General features: G+C 50.1%; 2 protein-coding genes across 5 annotated transcripts in view; one reads left to right on the top strand and one right to left on the bottom strand.

Annotated features, from left to right (window-relative positions):
- COG4 (component of oligomeric golgi complex 4) overlaps nucleotides 1-6421 on the top strand; it is a 17051-nt gene extending 10630 nt beyond the window's left edge. Inside the window, exons 12-19 of one of the 2 annotated variants that reach the window (XR_015950555.1) lie at nucleotides 601-766; nucleotides 1335-1397; nucleotides 2241-2357; nucleotides 2791-2883; nucleotides 3638-3721; nucleotides 3869-4013; nucleotides 4569-4697; nucleotides 5651-6421. Coding sequence is in view for 1 of the 2 variants with exons in the window: in XM_035119595.3 (XP_034975486.1) it covers nucleotides 601-766; nucleotides 1335-1397; nucleotides 2241-2357; nucleotides 2791-2883; nucleotides 3638-3721; nucleotides 3912-4013; nucleotides 4569-4697; nucleotides 5651-5785 (889 nt within the window). In the remaining variant the exon portion in view is untranslated. The remainder of the gene's footprint in view (nucleotides 1-600; nucleotides 767-1334; nucleotides 1398-2240; nucleotides 2358-2790; nucleotides 2884-3637; nucleotides 3722-3868; nucleotides 4014-4568; nucleotides 4698-5650) is intronic. The other variant, XM_035119595.3, reaches the window with a different exon arrangement.
- FCSK (fucose kinase) lies at nucleotides 6412-26988 on the bottom strand. 3 transcript variants are annotated; one of them, XR_015950554.1, is made up of 24 exons: nucleotides 26862-26988; nucleotides 24907-25025; nucleotides 24100-24251; nucleotides 23882-23932; nucleotides 23530-23655; nucleotides 23304-23376; nucleotides 22980-23077; nucleotides 22297-22377; nucleotides 21727-21846; nucleotides 18775-18949; nucleotides 18019-18146; nucleotides 17440-17541; nucleotides 16488-16658; nucleotides 16165-16235; nucleotides 15099-15475; nucleotides 14241-14451; nucleotides 12898-13064; nucleotides 12329-12556; nucleotides 11479-11622; nucleotides 10778-10897; nucleotides 9075-9182; nucleotides 8123-8222; nucleotides 7332-7555; nucleotides 6412-6749 (listed from the first exon to the last, which is right to left on the bottom strand). XR_015950554.1 is itself a non-coding variant. In XM_035119588.3 (24 exons), the coding sequence occupies exons 2-24, from the start codon at nucleotides 24983-24985 to the stop codon at nucleotides 6663-6665; spliced, it is 3273 nt and encodes a 1090-aa protein (XP_034975479.2). In that variant the 5' UTR covers nucleotides 24986-25025; nucleotides 26862-26986; the 3' UTR covers nucleotides 6412-6662. The 3 variants fall into 3 exon arrangements, 2 of the variants coding, with proteins under 2 accessions (XP_034975479.2, XP_088528209.1); XM_035119588.3 differs by lacking the exon at nucleotides 9075-9182 and adding an exon at nucleotides 8839-9026 and having other exon boundaries at nucleotides 26862-26986; XM_088672083.1 differs by lacking the exon at nucleotides 9075-9182 and adding an exon at nucleotides 8839-9026 and having other exon boundaries at nucleotides 23304-23655; nucleotides 26862-26986.

The raw sequence follows: 26988 nt of genomic DNA, 5'->3' as shown, positions 1-26988 counted from the left end.
CCCCTTTGAAAGGGTAGTCTACTTCCAGCCTCTTTTCTGTGAAAGGTTTCAAGATGAGCAGCAGAGAGGAGCAGGGTAGCCTCTTCTTTGAGCAGGGAGTGAAATTCTGAATTTGACACAAGGGTCCCATCATGTCTAGTTCCACAATGGCAAATGTGGAACTGCAGAATTCCTTGGCTTCTTCATACTGCTTCTTCATACTGCAGCCTTCCAGGTTCCTGGCCATTTTTGCACACAAGAAGGGCTGTGACTTTAGGGGCACTTGATTGGCATGCAGTGAACAGATGCTCTGGGGATGGATGGCCAAGTGCCTCAAGAATATTCCTGGGCAAGAGAGCATAATATTTATTATCTGAGCCCTTGTGGGAACTGTGTATGTCACTTCCATGTGCTGTTGAGCACCTGAAATAGAGGCTGGTTCTAAATAAAGGTGGTGAGTAGGAGGGTGGCAGGCAATGATTGGAAGAATTTGGAGGAAGGGAAGCCTTGGAGTTCACTGCCTTTGTCCTCTTTGCCCAGTGTGGTATGACAGTGACTTGGAAGCAGTCAGATCTCACATGATGTCTTGGCAACTTCCATCTCCTCTCTTGCCCTTTCCAGGGAGGTCTTGTGCAACAAACTCAAGATGGGTTTCCCAGCCACCACATTCCAGGACTTCCAGAGAGGTGTGACCAGTGCAGTAAGCATCATGCACAGCAGCCTTCAGCAGGGCAAGTTTGACACCAAAGGCATTGAAAGTACAGATGAGGCCAAGCAGTCCTTTCTGGTGGGTGTGCCGCTTTAAACACCTATAATAATACAGGTGGGAGACATAGGGAAGGAATGGGAGCAAGCATTTTGATCTTTTCTGTGAACCGCCCCGAGACCTCTGGGTATAGGGTGGTATATAAATTCTAATAATAATAATAATAATAAGCCAAAGCCAGGATCTAGAAGATTAAGCTATGGTGTCAGAGCAGTGTAACTGGGTGAGAATGGATGTCACCAAGTAGAAGCCAGTGTGATGGGCTCCGAGAATGAATGTCAAGCATAATAAGGTTTTGTATTTACAATGAAGAGAGTTGTACTTACATCCAGGTGAATGGGATGGAGAGGGAGTGGTGAGGTCGGTCACGGTGTTCTGTATTCTCTGTCCAGAGGGAGGGAGGGAGGCAGCCAAACAGGTGGGTTGTCTTAACCCACTACCCAAGCAAGCAGTGGCAAGTCTCAAGAGAGCATCTAGCTATGTCCTTCTTCATGCCCAATCCTAATCGTGTCTGCAGCAAGGATCTTCCAGGAGTAGCAAATTTCACAAGATTCTGATCCCCCTTTCCTCTCTGTCTCCTCCCATTTAGGTGACATTAAACAATGTGGAGATCTGCAGTGAAAACATCATGACACTAAAGAAGACCCTGGAGGTACTGTCAACAGACCTTTCACCACTGATTACCAAGAAAGGTCTTGGGGGCATCTTTCTCTTATCTGTTGTTAGCATTATTAGTCTGCACTCTTTGCTCTTGGCAGGTTGCCTGTTGGCCTGACTCAAATCTGCAGTTGGGAGCTTTTTATCTAGAATGATTCATTTTCTTAAACTTTTTAACTGGCTCATCCCAGCAGTTTGGGGTGGGTAAACAAACTTAAATCACAGACTACTAAAACTTCTCAATAAGATGTCTGTTAAAATAAGCTACTGGGTTTTAACTGCCCGCTGCCTGCTTAGCCCCAGCTGTGAGAGTTTGTGTGGGGTGAAGAGGTAGAGGCTGTCAGTGAAGTCCTCTCCCACCTCAGCTCTTGCCTCTTTTTCTTTCACCCTTTAAGATGTTACCCTTTGATACTGTGTTGAGCCCACAAAACAGTGGGTTGTGGCACTTGTGGCAGAGAGTCTTCCCACCTATTTCTAAGGCCAGCCTGCTCCCCCAAGTGTTTTGGTTTTTTTCCAGCAGAAAAAAATGGGCAGAAGGGTCACTTTCTGCTTCTTGGATCAGGATTGCTACCAGACAGTGATGAAGGGCAGGGGCAATCCCTGAAACAGTTGTGGCTGGGACTATCCTCCCACTTCTTTTCTTCCTGAGGGTTAGTGAGCAGAGGATTCTTCTGTGTTTATTTACACTAAAGCATGAGCCCACTGTTTCCTGCTTGCCAGTCTAGCTTCAAAGGCCATTTCTTTAACTTCTCTTTAACTATGTTCTCTCACACAATCACCAGTCATGTTTCTGCTTTGCTCCTGGTAACAAACAAGGTTCTTTTGTGCTTTCACACAGAGTGACTGTGCCAAGCTGCTTAGCCAGGGGTTTGGGGGTGAACAAGCACAACCCAAGATTGACAGCTGTCTTTCAGACATGGCAGCCATGTCCAACAAGTTTCGAGATCTGTTGCAGGTAAGCTTTCCAATGTTTGAACATGGCCTCTTAGCTTCGTTCAGCATACAAATCACAAGGACTGACTTACAAAACTGTCTAGTGATAGTTTGCTCAGCAGACTTACTCTGATTTCTGATTTCATGCTGTGGCTCCATGGTTGAGAGGCAATCCCTTCCTCTACTGCAGGAGTCACTCAGACTCAGGCATATATACGTGCAGCTGTAAGCCTGCTACCCAATGTTGTCAGACTCCTTGGTTGCTGCAACTGCAAGCAATCTCCCTCTGTCTTTTGGAGGCAGAGGAGTCCCGTGTTTTGTTTGCACCTTTGTCAGGACCTGCTCTCCTGAGCAAAGTTGGTACACATAGGCTAGCAGTGGCTAAGAATAGCTCTCTGGTACCTGGTTTTTTTTAATATGTTGTATTCTCTTTTTCTCCACCTGCTTCCCCACAGGAAGGGTTGAATGAGCTCGCTAACTCAGCTATCAAGCCACAGGTAAAACCTTGGATCAACCTCTTCCTGTCAGTCTCCCATAACATTGAAGAGGTGAGTCCTACTGCCTGCTCATTTGAACTGCTCAGATGGTACAGAGAAGGAGCTGTTGGAACGAACTCCTCCTACTTTCCAGCAGAGAAATACAACCAAAACAGCAAGCTAGAGAATGGCTGGGCTAAAACTGACAGCTCTCTGTTATGCTGCTGGTAGTTTTAAGTACTCTTGTGGGTTTTAAAGAAAATAACCTTCAATATTATTTTTACTATATCTTGCACTATCTCAAGCACTTGGAGAGGCAGGATAAGTATTTTTAAAATCCATCCTCGGGGGGTGTTTCCTCAAGCCTTCAGGCTTCCTCTTAAAAGGAAGTGAAGAATTGCAAGTGACACTGCAGGGAAACATGCCAGGTGCTGATGAAGATTCTTTGGTTAAAAATGCCAGGGCAGTTGAAGGGGATCCTGTGTGCCCTTCTAGCTACAAAGAGGTTGGAAGGATAAATGCCCACCTGTGACTCGGGGGTTTGAAGATCTTACTGCCCTTTTCACATTTGAATATATATCTTACAATATTGCTTGAACACCTATTTGGGCAAATGGATAGCTTGCATTAATGTATATGTTTAAATTAAATTTGATAGGTTATTCTTATCATTTTTGATGGATTATTCTTGTTAATGGAAACAAATATGGGTTTCCCTCCTTTTTTTCTTTGGCATACATTATTTGGAATAAAAAAGCTTTTAAAAAATTAATGGGCTTGTGCTGGAATGATGGGAGACCCAATCTGTATCCTCTTCCCATTGTAGGAAGAGTTCAATGACTATGAGGCCAACGACCCCTGGGTCCAGCAATTCATCCTCAATCTGGAGCAGCAGATGGCAGAGTTTAAGGTGTGTTTGGGGCCCTGAGCAGGCGTTATGTACTCTTTTGTAACCTAGCTTGCCTGTGGCCCTGACGACACATCACAGGCAAGTGGATGTACCACCACAGAGGGGGCCATTAGTGCCCTCAACTCTTCCCTCTCTCTTGTTTTCCAGTAACATTGCCCTGTGAGATGCAGCCCTTGTTTTCTGTCTGCAGGCAGGATTGTCACCGGTGATCTACGACAGCTTGACCAGCCTGATGACCACCCTCATTGCTGTTGAACTGGAGAAGGTTGTTCTCAAATCTACTTTCAGTAGGGTAAGGAAAGACCTTAAGCAGGAAGGGCCAAAGAGCAAGCAGGCTGACTGCTCCCTTCTTGCCACTCCTCAGAATTCTTGTCCCATTACTCTTCTCTCGGTGGACCTGGGTTTCTCACAGTCAGAAGCACTTGATGCAGGAAGCAGCTTCAGTTTGAGAAGCTGAATCTTGTAAGCAAAGCAAATGCTGACAAGAGACATGGCAATGTGAATCTAAACTATTGCAGATTCCTGGAGAGAAGATTGCATCTGCTTTGCTTCTCTTCTGGTCCTGCTGCTGTGGACTAAGCCATGGTTTGAGGTATATTCTATGGCTTCAACTTCACCATAGCCCACAGCAGCAGAATCAGAAGAAGAGCAAAGCAGTTGCCCCCTTCTTTCTGGGACTCTGCCCATTTATGCTGCACCAAGCCATGCTTCATCTGGGCTTTATTGGTGTTGTTTATTTTCACTTTGGTTTGGCTTTATTTCCTGAGACCGAATGTTCTCCATCACCCTGTGGCACACCATTCAGAGTGGCAACCCCTAACCTCTTGCTCTGTTTTGGCTTCTTCAGCTGGGTGGGCTGCAGTTTGATAAAGAGCTGCGCTCCCTAATTGCCTACCTCACCACAGTGACCACCTGGACCATCCGTGACAAGTTTGCCCGGCTCTCCCAGATGGCAACCATTCTCAACTTGGAAAGGGTGAGCAGGCTTTTGCTCTCTTTGGGAACTGGGAGTGGGGAGGAAGCAGGAAGCAATGACAAGATATATATATGTTCCAGGGTGGGCTCTGACCCGTTTGCTCCACTCACCACAACCCACCAGCTCTCCTTGGATTTGCTGTGCTCTGAGTCAGGAACAGATTAATTGTTATTAATGTTCCCAGCTGGCAACAAGACAGTGCAGTAGAGAGCAAGTTACAGGCCTTGCTTTCTCACTCTAGCAGCATCCCATCCTCACAGACCTATGGAAAACACAGGCATATGAAATCCCTGGAGGCTACTGCTGCTGCTTCCACCTGGCTTTATAGAAAGGGTCCAAGATGCCTGGCCAGGCTCTCAGCATGCAAAACAGGATCCTTTGAACAAGTGCAGAATGTCTCTCCCCTCCCTCACTGGGTAAAGGGCAATCAGCAGCAGGAGAGCAAGGCAGGCAGAGCAGATGCACAAACAGGAGCAGAGGGCTGGATGGCTGACTCACTTGACTTGCTTAGTCCCACCTTTAGAAGTCCAGAAAACTCTGATGCCTAGAGCCATAGCTGCCAAGTTTTCCCTTTTCTCGCGAGGAAGCCTATTCAGCATAAGGGAAAATCCCTTTAAAAAAGGGATAACTTGGCAGCTATGCCTAGAGCAAATAAAGCATAGACTAAAAATAGTATGCCTCAGCCTCTTCTGTTCAGGTGCTGGTGTTGGGCCTTGCAGCTGGAATCCTCGCACGTCACACGCTGGCTAGAGAGGAGAGCACTTGTGGGCCCATGTTGGGTACATGCTTCTCTTCCTCCACATAGAGCTTAGCATCCAGCCCAGCAACATATCAGTCCCACTGCTGAGGACAGGCACAGCTATTGTGTTCCAAGCTGCCTACCTGCCTTTTGGATGGACTGTCACTTTGTTCTTCTGCCTGGTGAATCACTTTGCTTTCCCTCTTCCGTTCAGGTAGCAGAGATTTTGGATTACTGGGGGCCAAACTCAGGCCCACTGACATGGCGCTTAACCCCTGCTGAGGTCCGTCAAGTGCTGGCCCTCCGGATGGATTTTCGCAGTGAAGACATCAAGCGACTCCGCCTCTAGCTGTCTTTGCAAGAACCTACTCGTGCTAGCGGAGATCACTGGTGCACTCTCCTAAGAAGGCCTTGCTATGTTCTTAAGACTGGAGGGAAATGCAAGTCCCTTTCCCAGTGGGATCTCTGAAGCTGAAAGAACAACCACCTTGGTTGTTCAAAACCTTAGTTCCTTCTTCAGAGATTTTCCTCTTGTTTTTCTGCGAGTTGGTACAGCTCGCCTGTTTCTACATCTTTATCATAATGCACAAACATTTCTACACAAATTCAAGTTAAATAGCAACTGAAATTGCAAAGCAATTACTGTAAATTTTGGGCTCGCCTGTGAGTTGACCTGTGGTCTTAGCCCCACTTGTTAAGTCATAGGAACAAGATGGTGCTTTGGGCAATGTGGACATGTTTTCTATGCCAGTTGATTCTGCATTCTGTCCTTGGTGTCTCCAGTGAAAAGGCTCTTTGGAAGCAGAGACAGTTAAGATGCCTGACAATGACCCTGGATAGCTGCCTCCAGTCAGAGGCAACAGTGCTGAGCTCCACCAATCAATAGTCTGAATTCATTTAAGATCCCTTAATGTGTCCATCATATGCTGTGCGGAGGATGGATTGATTTAAATAAAGGAGATTTACATCAGCAAGGAAATAAAAAGTTTTTCATTGATTACTTCACATAATTTCCTGAAGAATGCTGCAGATCTGACTGCCAGGCCCTACTAATTCACAACTAAGTATTGTTTTTCACTTGGGTGGGGCAGATGCTGTTTTCACCCCATCTGCAGTGAAGGAGTGCATGAATCTTCCAAAGAAATACTAAACCAAATTCAGCCACTGAGTCATTCATCCATAGATCTTGCACAGCTGTAGGATGTGGGCAGGAAACCCTGCAGTGCCTATGGCTCCCAATCTTCCTCCAGAAGCTGCATTTGGAAGCCAGCTGTGTCCACCTCCACAGTGTGGATGCTGAAATTCCCCAGGCCCTGAAAGGAAGGCATGCAGGGTGAGTGAAATCTTCACTACATTTTGTAGAATATTTTGTTCCGCAGCCTGGTGGAACTTCAACACTACAAGGGGGTCGACTGCCACTCCTGACCTGACATCAGGGCTACATGCCCTGGAAGGTCACAGGCCAGTGCAGAGGCCACTCTTCTTTTTGGCCAGGAGGCTACATTCTAGCTCTGCAAAAAATTAGGTTTCTACACACAGCTACATCTTCATCTGACTAAGCAAAGAGGCATCATCACAACTGAAGAGCCAAGCCAAAGCACTCAAAGATTATGCCAGGCAGTGTTGGTGAGGAGTGCAGCCTGGCATAACCCTGGCCAGAATCTCAAGGGCCTGTTAGAGAGGCCTGGAGGGCCAAACTCAGCTCCCAAGTGTGAGGCTCCCCCTCCCTGCAACTACATGGTACCCACCTACCACCTCATTTCCCCTCTCCTAATTTCCTTGGGAGAGGGTGTGCATTAACCTGCTCCTGGAGCCCAAACCTGCAAAATGCGCCCTGCTGAAATTTCTGCAGGGAGACACCGATTGATAGGCACTTAGGAGCTGGCTCCACTCACCTCTGTTTCCATCAAGATCCTTTGCAAGGCCTCTTGGTTCCTGGGCTCTTTAGTTAAGACATAGAGAAAGCCACCTCCTCCAGCGCCAGCCATGCTCTGCCCATAGACATGAGGCTGGAGCACCTCCATCATGCGCCGGACAGCCAAAGGCTCACACCCAGGGGCCATATTCTTCTTCTGCAGCCAGTAATGATTCATACACTTGCCCAAGAGAGCCAGGTTGCCTGGGGTGAGAAGAAGGAGTTGCAGGACACCCTGGTATTGAACGATTATGTTTGCCCATCTTAGAGCAAAGTTGCTAGGTCTCCTCAGATGCAGCCATGACAGTGCTCTTGGCTCTAATCACATGGTGTGCATGTCAGCCTTCTTCCTTCTCTGGAAATCTGACACCTGGGCTGGGCTGCCCACCACAGAAGTGGGAAGATGGCTGCTCTTGCCTGCTGCTTCTCTGTCGCTTTCAATCTAGCAAGAGGAGCGCTGCAAGATCCAACTAGATAGAATTGCTTTCCCCAAACTAGTGAGTCCTGATGGCGCTTGCCGTCCAGATGTTTTGGACTACAGCAATTTGGGGAAGGCTAAAGTCCATGATGACATCCTTCCACTCCCATTCGTTGTTGCATGGAATAATTGCTCTGAAGCACACACACACAACTACCCTAGTAGCTCCTGCAAAATGAGAGCCTGTTCAACATAGGAGGTGGTTTCTGCACAAGGTGTTTTGAGCAGAGGCGCTGTAGCCTCTGCCCTGGGTAATGAGCTGTACAAGATGCCCAAGGAACAAACTGCAGTACCTTGCCGAAGGGCCTGGGCACACTCCTCTGCGTTGTTCACCAGTGCGCTGGCATTCTGCACAATGGTGGGTAGCCGGGCATACCAGTTCCTTAGAACATCCTGAAAGAAAAGGAAGCAATGAAAAGTTGTCTCCGTTTCTGGTGCTCAAGAGTTCTTAGAGGAAGAAAGTCCTAGCAAATTCCTCCTACAACCACCTTCCTGCACCTTGGGGAAAGTGCCAGTGTAAAAATACTCATTTTAACAGTGTTTTAATTGAGAGCCATCCTGGTGTCATTGGTTAGAATGCTGGACTAGAACCTGGGAGACCAGGGTTCAAATCCCCACACGACCATGAAACTCACTGAGTGACCTTGGGGGCCAGTCAGTGCCTCTCAGTCTAACCTATGTCACAGGGTTGTTAATGGAGATTAAAGGAAGGAAAAGGTGGGCTATAATTAAAATAAATAATAAAGTAAATTGCATTTTATGTGACCCTAGGACTTTAGGGTGAAGGGGGGGGTAATAAAACAATAAGGAAAGTATTAATAAGAATACATGCAACCCTAGCAGGTGAGTCATCCTACCTGTGTAGACCAAAACTCAAGGATGAAATGCATCATGCTAACAGCACAGGGAGAAAGGTACGCCTGTTGTAGGACAGGTACAACTCTGCTCTAAGGTATGTCAGAGCTGTGGACCTCAGGCCACAACTGACACCTCCAAGCACCTTCAGTACCTGGAGCAGGTTGCGGGCCAGGCGGGTCTTGCCTGTGTACAGCAGGAGCAGGTGCTCATTCAGGGTGTGTATGAAGCTCTCCGGGATGGTGATTTGCTCCACTTCTACCTTTAGTGGCAGCTGAGGCTTTGAACGCCCAATCTTGACGCCTGGCACCAGCCCACCCACTTGGTCCTGCCACCCTCCACCTGCAAGGAACAAGAACAAGTGTTGAGGAAGAGATCCTGCTTGTTTACCAGTTGCCAGGTGAATCCCTCGTGGGAGGCAGGAGGGGTCTCTGATCCAATGAAGAGAAGACTTATCTATAGTTGGGAGCCCTCTTTCTTTCTGAAGCAGTAAAATTGCTGTTGTGGGAAAGGACAGAAGGACCCTGCTTTGGTTTAATCTGGTTTCAATTATTACACCATGTTTTTATAGTTTAAAAATGTATAATCAGACATGATGAAGCATGGGATAGAATTCACATTATTAACATCACTTGAAGTCCTTTTATTTGTCCAGGCCTGCAGAATGATGATGGCCATTTAATTACTGTATTTTGCCGATGGCTTTATCCCGTTCTATGTTGTAAGCTGTCCTGGGCACCCTTTGAGTAGGAACCGTGTCATGGAGAGGGGTTAATCAAAAGTGACTTCCCCCATCAGACTGAGAACCTTTCCATGATGTCTCATCCTCGACAATATTAGGAAGTAGGTGTGAGAAGCAGAATACCAAAAATAGATCCTTGCTTCAGCCAATATAGATTCATCCACATCTGTTTATCTGCATGTGAATGCTCTGCCCCAGTAGCAAAGCAGCACTGAATGGAATTATCAAAAGAAAACAACACTCAGAAACAGTAAAGACCCTCCTCCTATGCATCCCATTGCTTCTGCTGGGTTCTCTTTCTACATTTAGTCTCAAAATATCTAAGAGATGCAAATGAGGACCACCCTGCCATCAATGCAGCCCTTCCCTTTGGCCTGAAAGGGCTGCTCTGCCTTCACCCTCACCCTGATGCATCCCACCCACTGCCTTTTCCTCTTTAACCTAGAACCCTGTTTGCTTCTACTGTAATCGCTTTTGGCTCCTCTCCACCCCTGGGCACAGGCCCAGATCACAACCCTGAAAAGCTGCCTCTGAAAAACTCTTTCATTGCAGAAGAATCATTTCATCACAAGGCTAGTTCTCGTGTCTTCCTAACAAGTCTGGGTCAGGGCTGTCGGTGGGGGGCTTTGCCTTTTATTATGCACATTCCTTCAGGGCCAAGTCAAAAACACAACCAAAGGGCAGAAGCTACTGGACTGGCCCAGTTGCTTGGAAGGCACCAGAATCCAGACTGGCGTTAAGACCTGTTTATGTGTTACTCAAGTGGAGGGCAAAAGTCTGCAAAGCAAGAAGGAGGAAACTGACTTTTAGCTGCTTGGCAGAAGGGCAGGATATGACATTTTAAAAGGAATAGCATAGAAGGAATAAAAACATTCATCCAATGAAACATACAGAAATGGGAATCAGACATGGCCAGGACTGTGGAGAAGAGGGAGCAGTTTTGTGCAAGTGACAGAAACACCCCAAAATACCTTCCCTTGTGGGAGGCAGAAAACGGCCAACAGCACCGTTGAAATCACAGCAGTCAAATGAGCTGGAGAGATTTCAGCCAAGTCTTGATCACAGAATTGTAGAGCTGGAAGGGACCACAAGGGTGATCTCGTTCAACCCCCTGCAATGCAGGAATCTTTTGCCCAACATGGGGCTCAAATACATAGCCCTGAGATTAAGAGTGTCATGCTCTACCAACTGAGCAACCAAGGCAGATGAAGAAATGCCTTCAAGGCCCTGCTAATGCTATATTTGAGGCTGACTTCAAGAAAAGGACGAGATGGCGCTGAGTTAGACATCTCCCTTTCTGTGGATTTTTGGTTTCTTTGGCATGTGCAGCAGAACAAATAAAAGGTCTTACCTGTTGTGAGAACCTGCTCCAAATGCAGCACGGCGTGGATGAGGGACTCAACGCTGGTGGAGTGCCCAGATGCCTGGTATAGAGAAGCCATCACAGCCCCTGCCAGGATGCTGCTGGTGCCTGCAGGAGAGAGCAAGTGAGCACAACATAGCTAGCGGTGTGGCGGGGGGGGGGGGAGAGCTACCAGTTTTTTTCTTTGTCACTGGAGCCCTACACCACCCTTTGGATTCCACAGCACCAGACCAGAACCTTGTCATGAGAAGGGCCAGACTAGGTTAGACAAAGGCCTCTCTGGCCACGTAGATGCCTCTGAGAAGCCCTACAACAGCCATCTCCAACTGTTGCTCCTTGGTAGCTGGTACTAGTCAGTGGTAGAGTGCCTGGAAACTGGAGGTTCCATACACCTAACATCTCATATTCTATTTCTATTTCTGTTCTTCTGCATAAGACAAGAGGGAGGTATTGGAAAACTCAAGGGAAGGAGCCCAAGGTCTGCAGAAGTATATAAAAAAGCACTGATCTTGAATGGAGGAAAGGAAGGAGAGTTGAGTGGGGTTCTCATCTCATGCCTTTGGGGCAGGACAGGATACATGAGGCCCCTCTAACGTCAACAAGAGAAATACTGCCAGAGTGAACCTGAGGTCTTTGCTAGGTCCCCTTGAGCAATGCCAGGTATGCACGTAGAGAGGTTGGAGGCATACCCAGTCCTGATCCGTGAGGAAGACGTGACCAGGTGCGGAGTTCAAAGCCGCCTCCAAAGTGTTCCATCAGTTGCTCCCGCAAGGAATTCTGAGAAGCAAGGTCCACAATGTGGGTGCAAATCAAGGCTGCTTTCAACAAAGCTCCTAAGAAGAAGGGAAAAAATGGGAGTGGAAGCCAGGATAGCCCCTTTCTGGCCCACAGTGGAAAGAAATGAGACCTGGACTCAGGAAGGGGCTAGCGGGGTTGCAGTTAGGATCTGAACTCGGGAGTGGGAATGCGATGAAGCTTAACAGGCCATGGTGGGAAGATCAGGCAGGGGAGCCACTTCAAAAGTCAGCAGGAGTGACGCTGGAGGGCGGGCACAATTCACAGCAAGAGTCAATATGGCATTGCAGAGAAACAGGCCTCATTCCAAAGCATTGTGATCTAGCAGGTGAGTAGCTGGTCCTGAGGCCCATTAAAAGAGGAGCAAGAGGCCAGCTACTCTCAGGCATCCGACAGACATGTGAAAACAAAAGGCACATTTTATAGCAGATGCAACTCTGCCTAGAATCAGAGGAAGCTGCCTTCTAACAAGTCAAACCTTGGGTCCATTTAGCTCAGTATTGTCTACACTGACAGGCAGCAGTTCTCCAGGATTTCAGGCAGTCCCACCTGGAGATGCTGCCGGGGATTGAACCAGGAACCTTCTGCATGCAAAGCAGCTATTCTACCACTGAGCTACAGCACAGCCAGTACAGGGCTCCCTACTGCCACCTGATAAGCCTCTCACATGGTCTCCTCACAGCAAGCAAGGAAGCTGCTTTGGTACAGTTGCTCCCTTCCCGCTCCAGGAAAAGGGGCTCCTACCGGGTGCATGAGGTTGGCAGTAATCCTGTAGGTCTTCCAGGTCTCTGCAGACCAGCTCCACCACCATCTCTCCTTCCAGCCTCCCGCTGCTGCTAACAAGCCACAGCTCTGGCTCGGCAATGCGCCGGGCCTGTGCACCAATGGGCCTGTGCCCATCCACCAGGACAGCCAAGTCCACCACTGCACCTCCGTGTTCATATGTGATGGGAGGAGTGTCGCTCCAGCCACCTGCAAAATTTAGCCCAAGGGGGGTCACATAAGAAAACGCACAGCCTCCTGCCCAACCACCCACCCAAGCCCATAACCAAAGAGTGGGACTCTCCCCAGGAGACCTTGCAACACTTCAAAGGATGCTGCTTGCACACAACTCATCCTCCACGCCCTTGCATGAGACCCTGCACATCACTTCATGCTTCTGCTCCTCAGTGAGCCCAGGGCTTGCTCCTGCCTTGCTGGGGATGGATCCCCCAGCACTCAAGGCAGGAGCCAAATGTCACTCGCAGGTAGGCAAGCGGCTACCTGGCCCCAGGAAGGGCAACTTGGCAAGCCCAGGCCCAGCAGCCACTTACCAGAGAGGTCTATTCTGGCTGGGCAGGCCGCTCTCACCCAGCGGCCCATGGGAGGCAGTGTGGCCAGCCTGAGGCTGATGAACTGGCAGGAGGACATCACAGCCTGGCGGACAAGGATCTGCTCAGCACCCTCATAGTGCCGAGCGGCACGGACAAGGAGGACAGGCCTGCAAGGAAGGAGAAAAGGGTGTCTCTGGTTGCTTGGGCTGCTTCTGCCAACAGCCTTCTCCAACTGGGTGCCCTGCAATGGTGCAATACTTCCATCAGCATGAGATGCTGTGAGTCAGCATGGTCATAGATCGTGCAGGGACTGATCGGAGTTGTAGTCCTAGGCTGGCGAAGGTTGTTTGATTGGCCAAGTGCTTTTCCATCTCAGTTGTTTTTGCCCACACAGAGGCCATCCTGAGGGGCAAGAAACTCTCCTTCCCATTTTCCCAGTGGGGTGAGCACTCGGAGGCATTCCAGCACAGAGGCAGCTCTCTCATGCAGGCCCCCAGATTCTTCTCCCGTCCTCTGTCTGCCACCACAGGCTTGCTCTGTAGGGCCACTTGTGAGCCTCTGTCCCTTGCGCAACTCCAAAGGCCCCCATGGGCCAAGGCATCTGCTCTGCAATACCCCATGGACATCAGAAGCAGAATCGAACCCTTGGTCTATGTAGCCCAGTCTCTGACTGGCAGCAGCTCTCCAGCACCTTGGCAGAGGAGGGTCCCTCCCATACATGCAGTGTTTTACTTGTATGCCCTATTTCCATAGTTAAAACCATGCTCAAGGCGGCTTACAACATGAAAAACATACTTAATTAGAAATATAACAAAAACAGCCATAAACAATAAATAAAACATCAGAAGCTGCACAACCAATTTAACAATTCCCACATTAAATCATAACAAGGTATAAAAATAAATATACATAAAATTATTATCAATAACCATAACAACTGCCCCCGCCCCCTAACAACATCCCAGCCCAATAGCCTGTTTAAGAGCCTCAGCTTTTGTAGCTGGAGTCAGTCAAGGGACCTGCCCAACCAGGCCAGGTGGAAAAAGGCCTCCCATCACCTGATGCCAGGATTTGAGCTTGGCTCAGGTGCTTTGTCACTGCATACCTGCCCTTCCCCTGAGGCCTCAGAAGACAAGGCCAGCCCACCTTTCCATGTTCCTTCCCTCCATGCTCCCAGTGAGTGCAGGAAACAGCATGGCCTTGAGCAGTGATGGCAAAGTGTTCCTGGTCATGTGCAGACTGAGCTTTGCACAGAGAACTTGCCTTTGCCAGCAGATGGACAGGTGGGGCCAACAGGAATACAGCTTTATCACTACACACACACAAACACACACTTGCAGTACCTGTCCAGCCACTTCTTCCTCTCCTTGGCCAGTTCCTTGACACCCTCAGGGATGTCCCCCTTCTCAAGGTGCTGGAAGGCCTGGGCCCAAGCCACGTTGGCTGCCGGGCCACTCCGTAAGCCCCCTTCCCCTTTGGCCAGGCAGCCCAGGAGGTCAGCAATGCAAGCCAGGGATCGAGCAGCAACGCCAGGGTCTCTGGCCATGGAGGCAACTAGGAGGCAAACAAGAAGTGGCCTCAGAGCCCAAAAAGTGGCTCCTTGGTTTGAAACTGGGCTGTTCCTGGGAATGGCTACACCTGGGAACATTGGGAGGTTTTAATGGGTGTCAAAATGGTGTGCTCCCCAAACCCAGTAGTCCATGGGAGGACTGGGAGGAACCGTCTCCACAAAGCCTGTGTGGATTCACAACACAAGTGTCCCTGGAGCCAGGAAGAGTGGAGGGGAAAGGCCAGCTCTAGGAAGAGCTTTGGCCACATGGACAAGGCCAGTCTGCCATCTTTGAAAACAGCCAGGCTGGGCAATGGCAGAGCTGCTCACTGAGGCACTGTTGGGTGGAGCTGCCAGACTCCCAGGGAACTCTGGGAAAAGCTGAAGCAGAGGTGCAGGCTTCCTCAGACTGGGGAAAGGCAATCCAGCGGCAACCAGAAGGAACCAAGGTGGAATTCTCATCCAGCCGTTGGCAGGCACTGGGTAGGAGCTACCCCCTTCCTTCCTTCCTTCCTTCCTTCCTTCCTTCCTTCCTTCCTTCCTTCCTTCCTTCCTTCCTTCCTTCCACTCCCATATATAGGCACCCTGCAATTAAAGGGGCAAAATGCTGCTCCAGACACAGAAACACACACACCCTGCCAGCATGTCTCACCCTGGTCTAGTGTCTCCAGCATGGCCTTGTGGTAGCCCTCCAGAGCTGCGGAGCGGATCAGCGGTAGAAGGCTGCAGTTGCTATGCTCCATCAGGACCTTCTTGGTCTTGCTCTGGGCCTGCAAGAAAAAGGTGGCCCTGCGGGCAGCCAGCTCCGCCTCCTGGTCAAGGCTCCCCTGCAGCTCCTCCCAGGACATGCGCCAGGAAGTCCGCCAGCGCTGCAGCTGCTCAGCCCCTGGAGGAGAAAGAGGGGAGCCCAAGAGCCAGAGGACGTCCCTGACTCCCAGGGGCTCGGAGGCATGCAGCACGGGAAACAGGCGGGCATTCAGCAGGCAGCGGCGGCTGGAAGGGGTGTCTGGGCTCCAAAGATCGTGACTCCTGGGCAGGGCAAGGATGGTGGCACGTCAGTCACTACCACCCAGCAAAGCACGGAAAAGTAGCCTCAACCCCACAAGGAAGGAAGGTGGCAGCCCCCAGCCAGCCCTCCTCGCTACAAGGCCACAAATCAGTAAAGTCCTCCACTCCAAATGAACAAAAAGGCTGCTTTGTCCCTCATTTTTAATGGGACTGTAAGGATCAAAAACCCAAACTTGCAACACAGATTGTACATTGAATATGAAATACACCCGGAAAGTGTCTCTTGAATGAGAATCAGTTGCACAAATTGAAATCTTGTATTAATTACTGTATATTCCTGCGGATAGGGCTACTTTTTAACCCAGGAAAATCTTCTCAAAAGTTGGGGGCCGTCTTAAACGCCGGGTCATATTTCTTATACGGCGAGTATATCCCAAACTCTGTATTTTAACTGGAAAAGTTGGGAGTTGTCTTATACGCCGGTAGTTAATGATGAGCCCCATCACCTAGAGCTTGTGTCCATGGAGGCATTTTTAATTTATAGTTTTAACTAATTCTGTGTTGTACTTTTCATACACTGTTCAGGGGCAATTGTAGATAAGCAGTACATAAATAAAATAAATGGAGGCAGAGCAGCAGCTCCACAGCACGGGGTGGGGTGGCTGATGTGTGGGGCCCTCAAGAGAATGGGCTGAGACCTGTGCACGTACCGTATTCCAGTGTGGAGGAAAAACTCATTCCAGGGCATGTTCAGGTAGGTGCCGCCTTCTTCTGCCATACTCTAAAGAGAGAAGAGGGCAGGTGTGAGTGCCTCAGAGAAGTAGGAATAACCAATAGAATAGAGGTGGGGTGGGGCAGACAGTTCTGGGCTTCTTAAGGTCACCTGCCTCAAGACAAACTGCCGCCCCCAGCTCTCTGAAGGAAGCAGCAGGGTTGCTGTGGGGAGTGGGATTCCCCAGAGAGTTGCAAGTTGCCTCCAACCCGTAGAATTTGGGCTCCTTCCCCCCATGCCAAGCAGACTCCTGTTACACACCTGCCAGTCGTCATGATGCCCACTCAGGGTGAAGACCTTACAAGGCATCCCTCTCAGCCTGACGGTGTGTCCCTGGACAACCACGTCCCGAAGCAGGTAGCTCCTGAGGGCCACGGAGGATGCCACGTCCAGCCCAGTGAGGAGGCAGCCAGTGTGAATCTCCAAAGGGCCCTGGAGAAAAAGACCAAGGGGCCACAGGCATTTCTGACACGTGCTCAGCTCTGCTGCCACTGGAGGGAGCCCACACAGAGGTTGCTCTTTGGGGGTTGGAGTAGAGTTGTCAGGACAGCTGGGAGAGAGGGGAGACGGTTTGTCCACTGCCCTGGGCAAAACCCACCCAGAGAAAGCAGACCTGAGATCCCGGCTCAAGGTTGCTGCAGCCAGGTCACCCTGCCTGTGTGTCAGGCAACTAGCTGGCTGGGGAGAGTTGTGGTGAACAAATGAAGGATGAGGCTGCATTCAGTCAACAGAGGGCAGTGGCAGGCAAAACACCAACAGCTCTGGCTCCCTGCAACCTATTTACAACATTTTTGCCCCACCTCCTTTCCTCCAAGGAGCTCAAGGTGATGTATGTGGTTCTCTGCCTCTTCATTTTATCCCCGTAGCAGTCAGGTAGATCAGGCTGAGAGGCCGTGACTGGGTCAAGGCCACGTAGTGAGCTTCATGGGTGGATGTGGGATTCGAAACCTGGTCTCCCAGGTCCTAGTTCAACATTCTTAACCCCTACACCACACTGAACCTTGGGTCCTTGTCCTCCTCATATCATCTCCTGCCCTGGACCTGATCCTGCCAAACCTCAAGGCTTGGCCCAAATACCACCTCTGGGACTGGTTCCTGTTTCTAATCTGCCAAAGATGACCCAGGGAAGCCAAAGAGAGAACTTCTGGTGCCGAGCAGAGAACAAGGGCTGTTGCCAACCTCCTTACTCCCATCTCCAGCAAGCATGGCCCACCTTCAAGCGGCAGTGCTGGATCACGCTCCCAGGCCCCACTTTCACTGCTCCCTCCAAGAGGCTGTTGGTGACGGAGCAGCCCTCAGCCAGCAGCTGAGGCTCCTGCATGGGAGGGAAGAGGAAGAGGGGTCATAGGGAGTCAGGGAAGTCCAAGCAGCCTTATCTGCCTACATAAGCTGCTAGTCCTTATGGGTGGGGAACAAAACGTGCAATCAAGTGGGGCAGCAGCAGGTAAAATACAAGGCCCAGAGCAGAGCTTAGCAGAAGGAACTGCCCTATATGAGCCCCATGGCAACTCTTTGCCCCTTCCCATCTGGCAACAGCTGCTCCTGCCCACACCTTCTAAATTACAAGAAAACCAGAATTTTGGAATTTTAATTATGGGAAGTTGTCTCGTCAGCAGAATGCACATAGACTTCAGTTTCACCCAGTTGCATATCACACCTGCTGCCCCACCCTGCCAAGCACACACACAACTGTGCTGCAGAGAAGGCTGCTGGGGTGAAGTGGGGGCCCCTCCCACAAAAACAAGGCACTCAAGAGCCTCTGAGGCATCCCCCAACCAGGGGTGGTACTCACAGCCACATGGGAATGTGCCACTTTGCAGAAGGACCTGCTGCGGGCATTGCCTGGGTGGGGCGTGAGGTGGCGGATGTGGTCGCTGGCAGACATGGTCATGTAGTCATAGCAACCCTCGGGGATGTATGCTGTGAAGAGGGAGGAGACAGAGGCCACCATTGGCACCTCAGAGGGTATCCCACACCGACAAGGCCTCCAAAGGCCTCTCGGGAAGGAAGGTCAAAAGAGGGAACGCATTACGTAGCCAGTGCTAGACCTACTGAAATCAATGGACACAGTGGACTCTGGTGTGCTCTGAGTAGAACTTAGCTGCCTATACAAGCCAATGTGTTTTGTCTCCCTGGGTTTCAGTCTGGCAGCCCCTCTCCTGCCTCCTACCATACCAGAGAGAAACAGCCTCCCACCACTGCAGAGGAGGAGATGGAGAGATCTGCAAGCTTGTCTCCCTGGAGGCAGATGTCGGGATTTGTTGTGCAGTGTGCCCCTTGCCTCCCCACTGGGTACCCTTTGCCCACTCCCTAGGACAGAAAGCGATGCGCTGCCCCAGAAAACCAGCATCACCAAATGGTGGAAGGGAGGCCGATTTCACCAACGTGGAGCCTTCCAGATGTTTTTGACAACAACTCGCATCAGCCCCAGCATTGTATAGCTGGGCTAGCTACGGCTGATGAGTCAAAGTTCAAAACATCTCGAGGGCACCAAGCATCAGGCTGGAGAGGCTGGCTGGTATTGGACGAGGCAAGTTCACAACCTCACCCATTGTGAGCGGCATGGCATGGAGAGCTTTCCACAGCACGGAACGGGCACTTCTCTCTGCCCCTGTCTCCTGGACATTGTCGCCACTGCCCATCCCTGGTCTCTGACCCTTCACAAAGGCCTCTTCACTGACTCCCTGAGCCATGCAGAGCAGGATGTCGAAGAAGAGAGAGAGCTGGCATGAGGGAAGAACAAGGAGGGGGTGAATGAGTCTTCTGGTCAGGGAAACATCTGGCTCCACAAGGAGACACCCAACCAAAGCATTTGCACATCATGACAAGTGGAGGGACAGTTTCCAAGGTGTGCAATGGACTGACTGGAATAACAAATGGGGTGGGTGGGAGAGATTGAAGGAGCACTGTCTCAAGTTAAAAGCTGCCCAGCAGGGCTTCCGGGGGTCTGCAAGGAAGCAGGCCTAAGAGCATAAGGAAAGCCTGCAGGATCAGGTTGGTGGCCCATCTTGTCCAGCCTCCTGCTCTCACAGTGGCCAGCCAGACACTTGGGAGAAACCCACAAGCAAGATCCGAGCACCAACAAACTTAAAGTAGCATGGGGACAGACAAAGGAGGGCACCTTCATCCCAGTGTGGCTCCCCTTTATCACATATAGAGGCCAACAAGACAATGGCCTATCCAACCCCCCAACAACATATGAATCAATATGACTAATCTGACCCAACAACCCCATTCTCACGCATACACACAAACCACATTGCAATCAGCCAAGCTCTGATAGAGGACCGAAACACATGATGCTGACACAAACACCCTGCACAAACATTACGAAACAGAAAATCATTATCCCTACCATCTCTCCCCTCCCCATCTCTCTCTCTCTCTCTTTTCTCCCAACTGCATAATGCAGATGACAACAGTGTTTCATACCAAATGTAAACAAACTGTGGTAAAGACTCTTATTAATTGAAAGTGGATATACTATATATGTACTTTTCTTTGTTTATTTGCTTGTTTGTTACACAATAAAATCTTTAATAAAAACTTTTTTAAAGAGCACATTTCTCTCCTGTGGTTTCTAGCAACTGGTGTTCAGAGGATACTACATACCTCTGGTGGTTGAGGCAGAGAATAGCCATCATGGCTAGTAGCGGAGGATCTCTAGGCTCAGATAAAAAGCTCACTCACTGTTCTGCAAGATGCAGAAAGAGGGAAGCTGTGCAAGCTCCAGTGGTCTCTGTCTTAGGGAGGTGTTATTTCCCCCACCCCCCAAAAAAGGGTATTGGATACAGAAAAGGAGAGGAGAGAGAGAAAGAAGGGGCTTCTCAAAGTGCCCCACCCAAAAACCCATTTATTGTAGTTGTTAATGCCCATTGAGAGGTGGAATAACTGCTTCAGGGGCAAATACGAAATACTGTTTAGGCTGCTTCCTCCTTGGCCAAAGGCAGCCTCAGTTGTATAAGTCACAAGAAGAGGGAGGGAGGGAGGCCATTCCTCCACCACACAAACACACACACCTGCAAAAAGCTGCCAAGATTCAGGAGTAGAAAGAAATGATGGGGGAAGACCACAAGCAATTATTATTACAGACAGCATCACTGCATAAATTCCACCAAATACAATATGAAAGCAGAACAGGGTGCAGGCACAAAGCTCTGAGAACAATAATAAGATCAGTTAAACAAACTCAAATCTTCACACACACTCTAAAGAAAGGATTTCATCAGGTACAAAATTGATTTTCCACAAATGGTAAGGTTACACCTCAGGGAAAGCCTTCCTCTAAACAAAAATGTATTCCATAAGCACTTAAACATCATCCTGTGGGGTGCCTGACTGTTTTTGGTAGGTAACTGATTCCAGAGACCTTATGCTGCAACACTAAAAGCCTGATTTCTAATGCAGGCTAAGGACACCTCTGGGGCAGGCAGTACTCTGGGTCTGCAGTTGCAGGGCAGCAATTATGGTGCAAGGCAGCCCTTAGACCCTTGAGAGATGAAGAAAACGCTTTTGCAGCAGATTATGCAAAAAAGCCCTCTCAGGGACAGACCATGAGATCCTTGGCAGCTTGAGGCATTCTTCCCAATGCACAAGAAACCATCACTGCAATGGAACACCAAAGCCAGCCCAACCTCAATGTCACCTGCCTCCTCATAAGGGAAGATGGGGAGTGGGCAACACAACTGCAGCTCTATTGTAGCATATTTTGGTGCACATGGGCGTCCCAACATTTTGCAGCTGGAGCACTGAGCTTCAAAAAAAAAAAAAAAACCACCAGGAAAAGAGATAACTCAAATGGAGGAAAATTCACCATGGCAGGGAAGCCTTGAAAGGCTTCCAAAGCTGCAATAGGACTTGAGGACACTAGTGTGCCCACAAGCCCACAGCGCTGCTTCCTGCAATAGTTGTTACTGTGAAGAAGTGGGGGGGACACATTTTCCCAACAACTCAACGCTGCAGTTAGAGAACAGGGGAAATGCTTTGCCCAGGAGCAGATGTGCTAGGAGGTGGTGTTGGGGACATTCTCTGGATCACTCATATTGACTGGAGGCAGCAGCCCATTCTGGGCCTGGGAAGACCCAGAACACCTCTCCCCAGATGGTGCCCTCCAGATGCTGGCTGCAGATGGCGGAAGCTGTATTACAAAACATCTGGAGGGTGCCATGTCGGCTGCCTCCCCCCTCCAGCTTGACTTGGCAACTCTTAACACAATCTTCAAGAGCACATTGACCTCAAACTCAGGTTGGACTGGCCTTCTGAAGGCTGACTCAATGGGCCCAAAGCCCCACAGCTCACTCACCTGGCCTGCACCCTGCGACCATCCAGTGTGGGGGTCTCTGGCCAGGGGCTTGCTGCCGGCCACTCGGGACTTCCCCCAGACCAGCTGCGCCCTTCTTCCCATCTTCTGCAGCTCTCGCAATTCACACCTGGGCAGATTCATCTGCAGCCACCCAGGTGATTTCCTCTTCCCTAACCTGCCTCTTCACAAGGGCCTCACCTGGATGGCAGGGGCTCCTGAGTCCAGCCCCATGTATGTGCAGGCATCAAGGGGTGGCATGACATGGGTGGCCAGAAGCTGCTCCGCTGCTTCAGAGGAGAAGAAGACAACCCCACACACCTGCAGGAGTAATAAGCAGCTCAGCTTTTCAAGTGTTTTCAGCTCTTCAGTGAGATTTCAAGAGTTTCAGGCAGATGGTTCTGCTGCAGGCTTGCCCTGCAACTGAGGGCTCACCCACACTTAACTTTTGCCCTGCAGTTTGTAGCCACAGGTCCATGCTACCCCCCCCCCCCGGATTTCCACAGAAAAACCTGCTCTTTGATGCTGAATCAGAATACATAGCCATTTGGGTTTCCATGGGTTGCCATTTGCTCTGGTTCAGTCTACCTCTGAATACCAGATTATGGGGAATAACAATGGGAAAGTTGAAGTTTCCCTCAGGTTCTGCTTGGGGGCTTCCTTTCCTTAGGGGCATCTGCTTGGCTATGGTGAGAACAGGATGCTGCACTAGATGGGTCTCATCCAGCTGCAGGGCTCTTCTTGTGACTCCAGCCCAGGCCCAGAACTCACCAGCGGGACCTTCCCGTCTGGCCCCACGCACTGCCGGATTTGGTCTTCGGGGCTTTGGTAGAAGATGTCTTGCACTACCCCCTGGAGGGACAAGGATGAGCAGAGTTACCCCAAGGAGCGTCAACAGCTAATGCACTTGGGCAGCAATTATCTGTGAGAGGAGGGCCTAACGAGACACGGTGCTAATTACTTGGCTTTTTTATTTTTCTCTGAAATAGTAGCCCGGAGACTGAGGCTTTCACCCTTTGTCTCCTCCACAGTCCTGATCTGGGCTGCATCTGCCAAACAACATCTATCTGCCCTGGAAGGAAAGATACACAACTATGTCTTCTTACGGGCCCATGAAAGTAGTGGGGCAAGTGAGGAGAGGTATCTTCAGATGCTGCTGGGTTTGTAGCTCTCATCAGATCCCGCAAGAAGCATGGCTAATGGCCAGGGAAGGTGGGAGTGGGAGTCTAGCAATGCCTGGAGGAAAGCAAGCAGCCCAGGAGAAGGGTGCCTTCAAAAGGGAAAAACACCCAAAAGAACTCTGGGCCTGAAATTTGGTATCCATTACTTTTGGGAATTGTAGAGGTTTTCCAGACCAAGTGCCGAAAGGGTCGTCCAGGGTCGAAAGGGTCGTCCCAGGCAGGGGGTTAGAGGGGCAACTGGGTGGCTGCTGGAAGAGGTCTTGGGCAAGGTACCTGAGCGTCAGCGAGGTAGACTCCATGCTGCCTAGCATAGGAAATGCTCCCGGGCACAGCAATGACTCTCACCCCCTGGAATCCATGCCAGTCGATCTCTGGGAGGGGAGGGGAGGCATCCAGCTTTACATAAGATTTGGCAAGTCTTGCCCATTGAGGAACACCCACCCATGACCTCCCAAAATAGAAATCAAAATTAAAGGAACACCTCAAAATGAATCATGGGAGGAGAAAGAAGGCACTTTTAGCCATTTCTCAGGATGCAACCTTTTCTGGCTTTCACAGAACCACCACTCTCTCCTTGCAGCCTCCCATACACCTCACCTGTCATGGTTGGGACTGTGAGAAGCATATCTGTGCTGGAAACCCAGACCCCTGGGGGGGAGCCTCTGCACACCTGGAAATAGAGGCAAGGAGGAGGAATCTGAGCCTGTAGGAACAGGAGCAGCACCTCTGAGCCCCTGCAGGGCACGGTGGGGGTTGGCAGGGAGAGGGCAAAGCCCACCAAGGCACTGAAACAGGACAGCCTGCAAGGATCCACCACACTGACCTGGTGCATCAGGGTTGCAAGGAGGCTGTCCAGGTTGCAGGTGAGTGCCTCAGCAGGGGCTGCAGGATCCTCCAGGGGGAGGCAGGTGAATGCTCGGCTGCAGTCATCGAATAGGAAGTCCCGGCCCTGGCAAGAAGGAAAGCAGAATAGCAGAGCAGCAGAGGGAGCAGGCTGAAGGCACAGCCTCCAAGTAGCTGAAGATTAGGAGCAGCTTGTCCCATCCAAGAGGAGGGAAGTCTCCTGCTGTGGAAGCTCTTCTCCTTGGTGCCTGACTAGAAATGAGGCACCGCCCTCTTGCTCTTCTGAGGATCGCACCCAAGCACGGTCAGTACAGCCCCGCCACAGAGCTCACCATGTGCAGAATGAGGATCCAGGCCTTTTGCAAGACATCAGATGTGACCACCTGGAAGGAACATCAGAGGGGGGTCTCTTAGATTAGGAAATACAATGGTCTGGAAGCTGAAGGACAAAGGCAGGTGCCATGAGCAGGGCAGAGGAGGCAGAAGGAGGCAGCTTGGGGTCAGGGATCCTGGCAGTGGACAGTTGGCATTTGTCTTCTCCCTTGCTCACCGTGTAGCCTGCTCGAGCGCTCAAGTGCTCAGCTGCCACTAGTAGTGCGTTGAGGGTGGCTCCTCCGCTGCCAACCTGGCCTTTGGGGTCTTCAACCGTCAGCAGGGTGGGCTGTCGCCCCAAGGAGCCCCGATCCCTGCGGACCTCCAGTTCTGGAAGCCAAACGAATAGAGACTCAGTAAACACAGATCACAGCATAGAGAGGGAGAAGGGGGGAGGCCCCCGGCAGCTTGTGAGAAGCCCCGGAGGTAGGAGTGGAAGGGTCAGTGGCTCCCTGGTTGGTCCCAGCCTTTCCTGCATCCCTCAGCCCTGCCAGCCCTTGTCTGATGCTGGTCCAGCCATGCCTGCCAGTGGATTCTCAAATACTAAAAGTTTTCAGGGTGACCCAGGACACTGCTTGGTCTTGCTTTTGGTCAGGCAGCAGAATATTAAAGGCTCATAATTAGCTGCTAAGCCTGCCACCTCCCCAAAGACATCAAATCTAGCCTAAAGCGCGAGAATAGCAATTAAAGGATTGCCTACGATCAACAAGGTGTCGTCAGTGAAAAATTTAATACCATACTGCCAACTCATTTTTTAAAAAAACCACAGTGCTCTACAACAAAATCATGAAAGCATAATGAAATTACAAAATCACAAAATAGCTCTGGATTTTCAACAAAGGGTTGAGTGAGGTGGCCTACAAGCTCCATTCCAACTTCATTGTTCTGAGCCCCCCTCCCCCATTTTTAATTCAGCTCCAGCCCTAACCTTGCCCTGCAATGTGTTGGCTCGGATCTCTGTGTGTACAGGAAGGCCTCCACTCACCTTTTTGGAAGGCAAAGACGCTGTCCTTGTGCTGACATGTCAGAACGATGACGGTCCAGTCCACCTCTCCTCCAGCCATGCGTTTAGAACAGGCCTCTCTGCTTTTTGCACTGCTGAGCCTGCAAATAAGGGAGCCACCTGCCAATCAAGCTCAGCTTAAAAGCCACTGATCTGAGTGACACAATTAAACAAGCCCTGCCAAATCACAAGGTTGGGCCCCTCCAGTATCTATTAGTGAACATGGAAAAGGGGGTGGCATATGTCAGTCCAACCATGCAGTTCTTGGGTCTACTGAAGAGCCAACGTGATTTTTTTTGTTAGACTACAACTCCTATCACCACTGAACACTGGGTCATTTTTGGCTATTGCTGAAGGGAGATGGAGTACAACAACTTCTGGGGGACACCATATGGGTGCAGTGGGTGAAGAGAGCAGGGGAACCAGTGTTCCAATTGCTGTCTGCTTATGAATCTTGCTGGCTGATTAATGTGGGCTACCTGCTGTCTCACTGGACTACTGTGTGTCCCTGTGCCTGCCTGTAGGTAAACCTAAGTGGGTATAACTTCCCTAATGGGTACATTGTTCTTTCCCACTTCCCTCTTCCTGCCCATGCAATCTCAAATATACATTGGATGCCCCTTGCAGGACAGGGGTGGGTAGGGCAGTGGCGGCTCTCCTCTGACGCACTCTATAAACACCAGGAACACCATGGATGATGTTATATGCAAAAATAAATAATACAAAGGTTACTGCATATCACCAAAGGGCATTGCATTTCTCTCTCTAATACTTCTCTCAAAAAGAGATGGATTCATGTTCACTGTCTCCTGGATAAAGTTTATTTATGCTGATAAAGTTTTTTGGTCTCAAAGTTCCCCAGAAGGCAAGGGATCCTTGATAGGTCTATGGGGAGATTTGGGTCTCTGGCTTTTGTGGTCACCCCACCATTCTGGCGGCAAAGCAATTGTGAGGATCCTGCTCTTTCAGCGCTTTTGCGAAGCCCTCCCATCCCAAATGAGTTGTGCATCATTCCTTCTTTCACAAGCTGAACAAATTAAGCTGAATATATAAATATAAAACATGCAGAATTAGCATGATTTATACCGGCTGCAAGATTTGTTTTTCTCTAATGCCACTGAACATAGACCTAAGTGTTTTAATCAACACAGCCCGACGTAAAAACAATCCTGGGCATTAACTTGGGCGGGGAAAACAAAACAAATTGTGCCAGGACTACTTGGCATTGGCATCCTGCCCCCCTGCCCAAGTAGGTGACCCTATTTTGTACCACAGTGAAACAAAGAGTTTGTGGGATCTTGTCACAGCCCGCCCCCGCCCCCATTTCAAATAACTGCATTTTTGACAGGCATGTGTGCCGCCAAAGCCAAGGCCTTCCTACTGGGCTCCCTGCCAACATCATCCCTGAAATTTTATCTTTTCCCAGTTCTATTGTGTAGAGAGGGAAAACCCACCCCACAGTCTCACCCCAGAGGGCTCAGCATCTGATGAATTCTTGCTAAGCTTTTACATTTTTTACTTTTTGTCATTATTGTTACATTTCTATCCCACTACCTTTCCTACAAAGAGCTCATGGAGGTGAAGATGGTTGTCCCCCCACCTCCTCATTTTTATCCTCACACCCACCCTGTGAGGTAGGTTAAGCTCAGAGAGCGAGAGACTGCCATGGCTGAGCGGAGTTTTGAACCCAGGTCCCCAAGCCCTATGAGGCCAGCACTACACACCACACGGCCATTCAGCTGCCCTTGAGGCTGCCCGTGGGGGGGGGCATTCCCTCCCTCATAGGAACCCTCCACTCCTTGGGGGAAGGACTTTCCGGCCCTCTCATGGGGCTTCCTTCCGTGAGGCCCACTTTGCAGGTAGCGAAGCTGTTGCAGCCCGAAAGTGCATGACACGCTTACACGGGAGTAAGTCCCACTGGAGCCAAAACGACTTACTTCCGAGTAGACGTGCAACAAAGCAGGCTAAGGCCGCAAACCCCTTTTAAATATCGGATTAAACAGCCCCTCCTTAACACGCCACGACAACCGCCTCCTCTTGCATTGGCCCTCTTTCCTCTAGATC

Source organism: Zootoca vivipara, chromosome 6 (genome assembly GCF_965207765.1).
Source record: "Zootoca vivipara chromosome 6, rZooViv2.hap1.1, whole genome shotgun sequence".
In the NCBI taxonomy this organism is placed as follows: Eukaryota; Metazoa; Chordata; class Lepidosauria; order Squamata; family Lacertidae; genus Zootoca; species Zootoca vivipara.
Note: the sequence above shows the minus strand (reverse complement) of the source record. Positions and strands in the feature narration are given on the sequence as shown.

Coding starts and splice junctions, on each gene's coding strand:
- FCSK (XM_088672083.1), bottom strand. CDS start 24,985: ATGGCTGGAGGAGAGGTGGACTGGACCGTCATCGTTCTGACATGTCAG. Junction 21,847..22,296: donor CAGACGGGAAGGTCCCGCTG/GTGAGTTCTGGG, acceptor TTACTCCTGCAG/GTGTGTGGGGTTGTCTTCTT. Junction 16,659..17,439: donor TCCAGCACTGCCGCTTGAAG/GTGGGCCATGCT, acceptor CTTTTTCTCCAG/GGCCCTTTGGAGATTCACAC.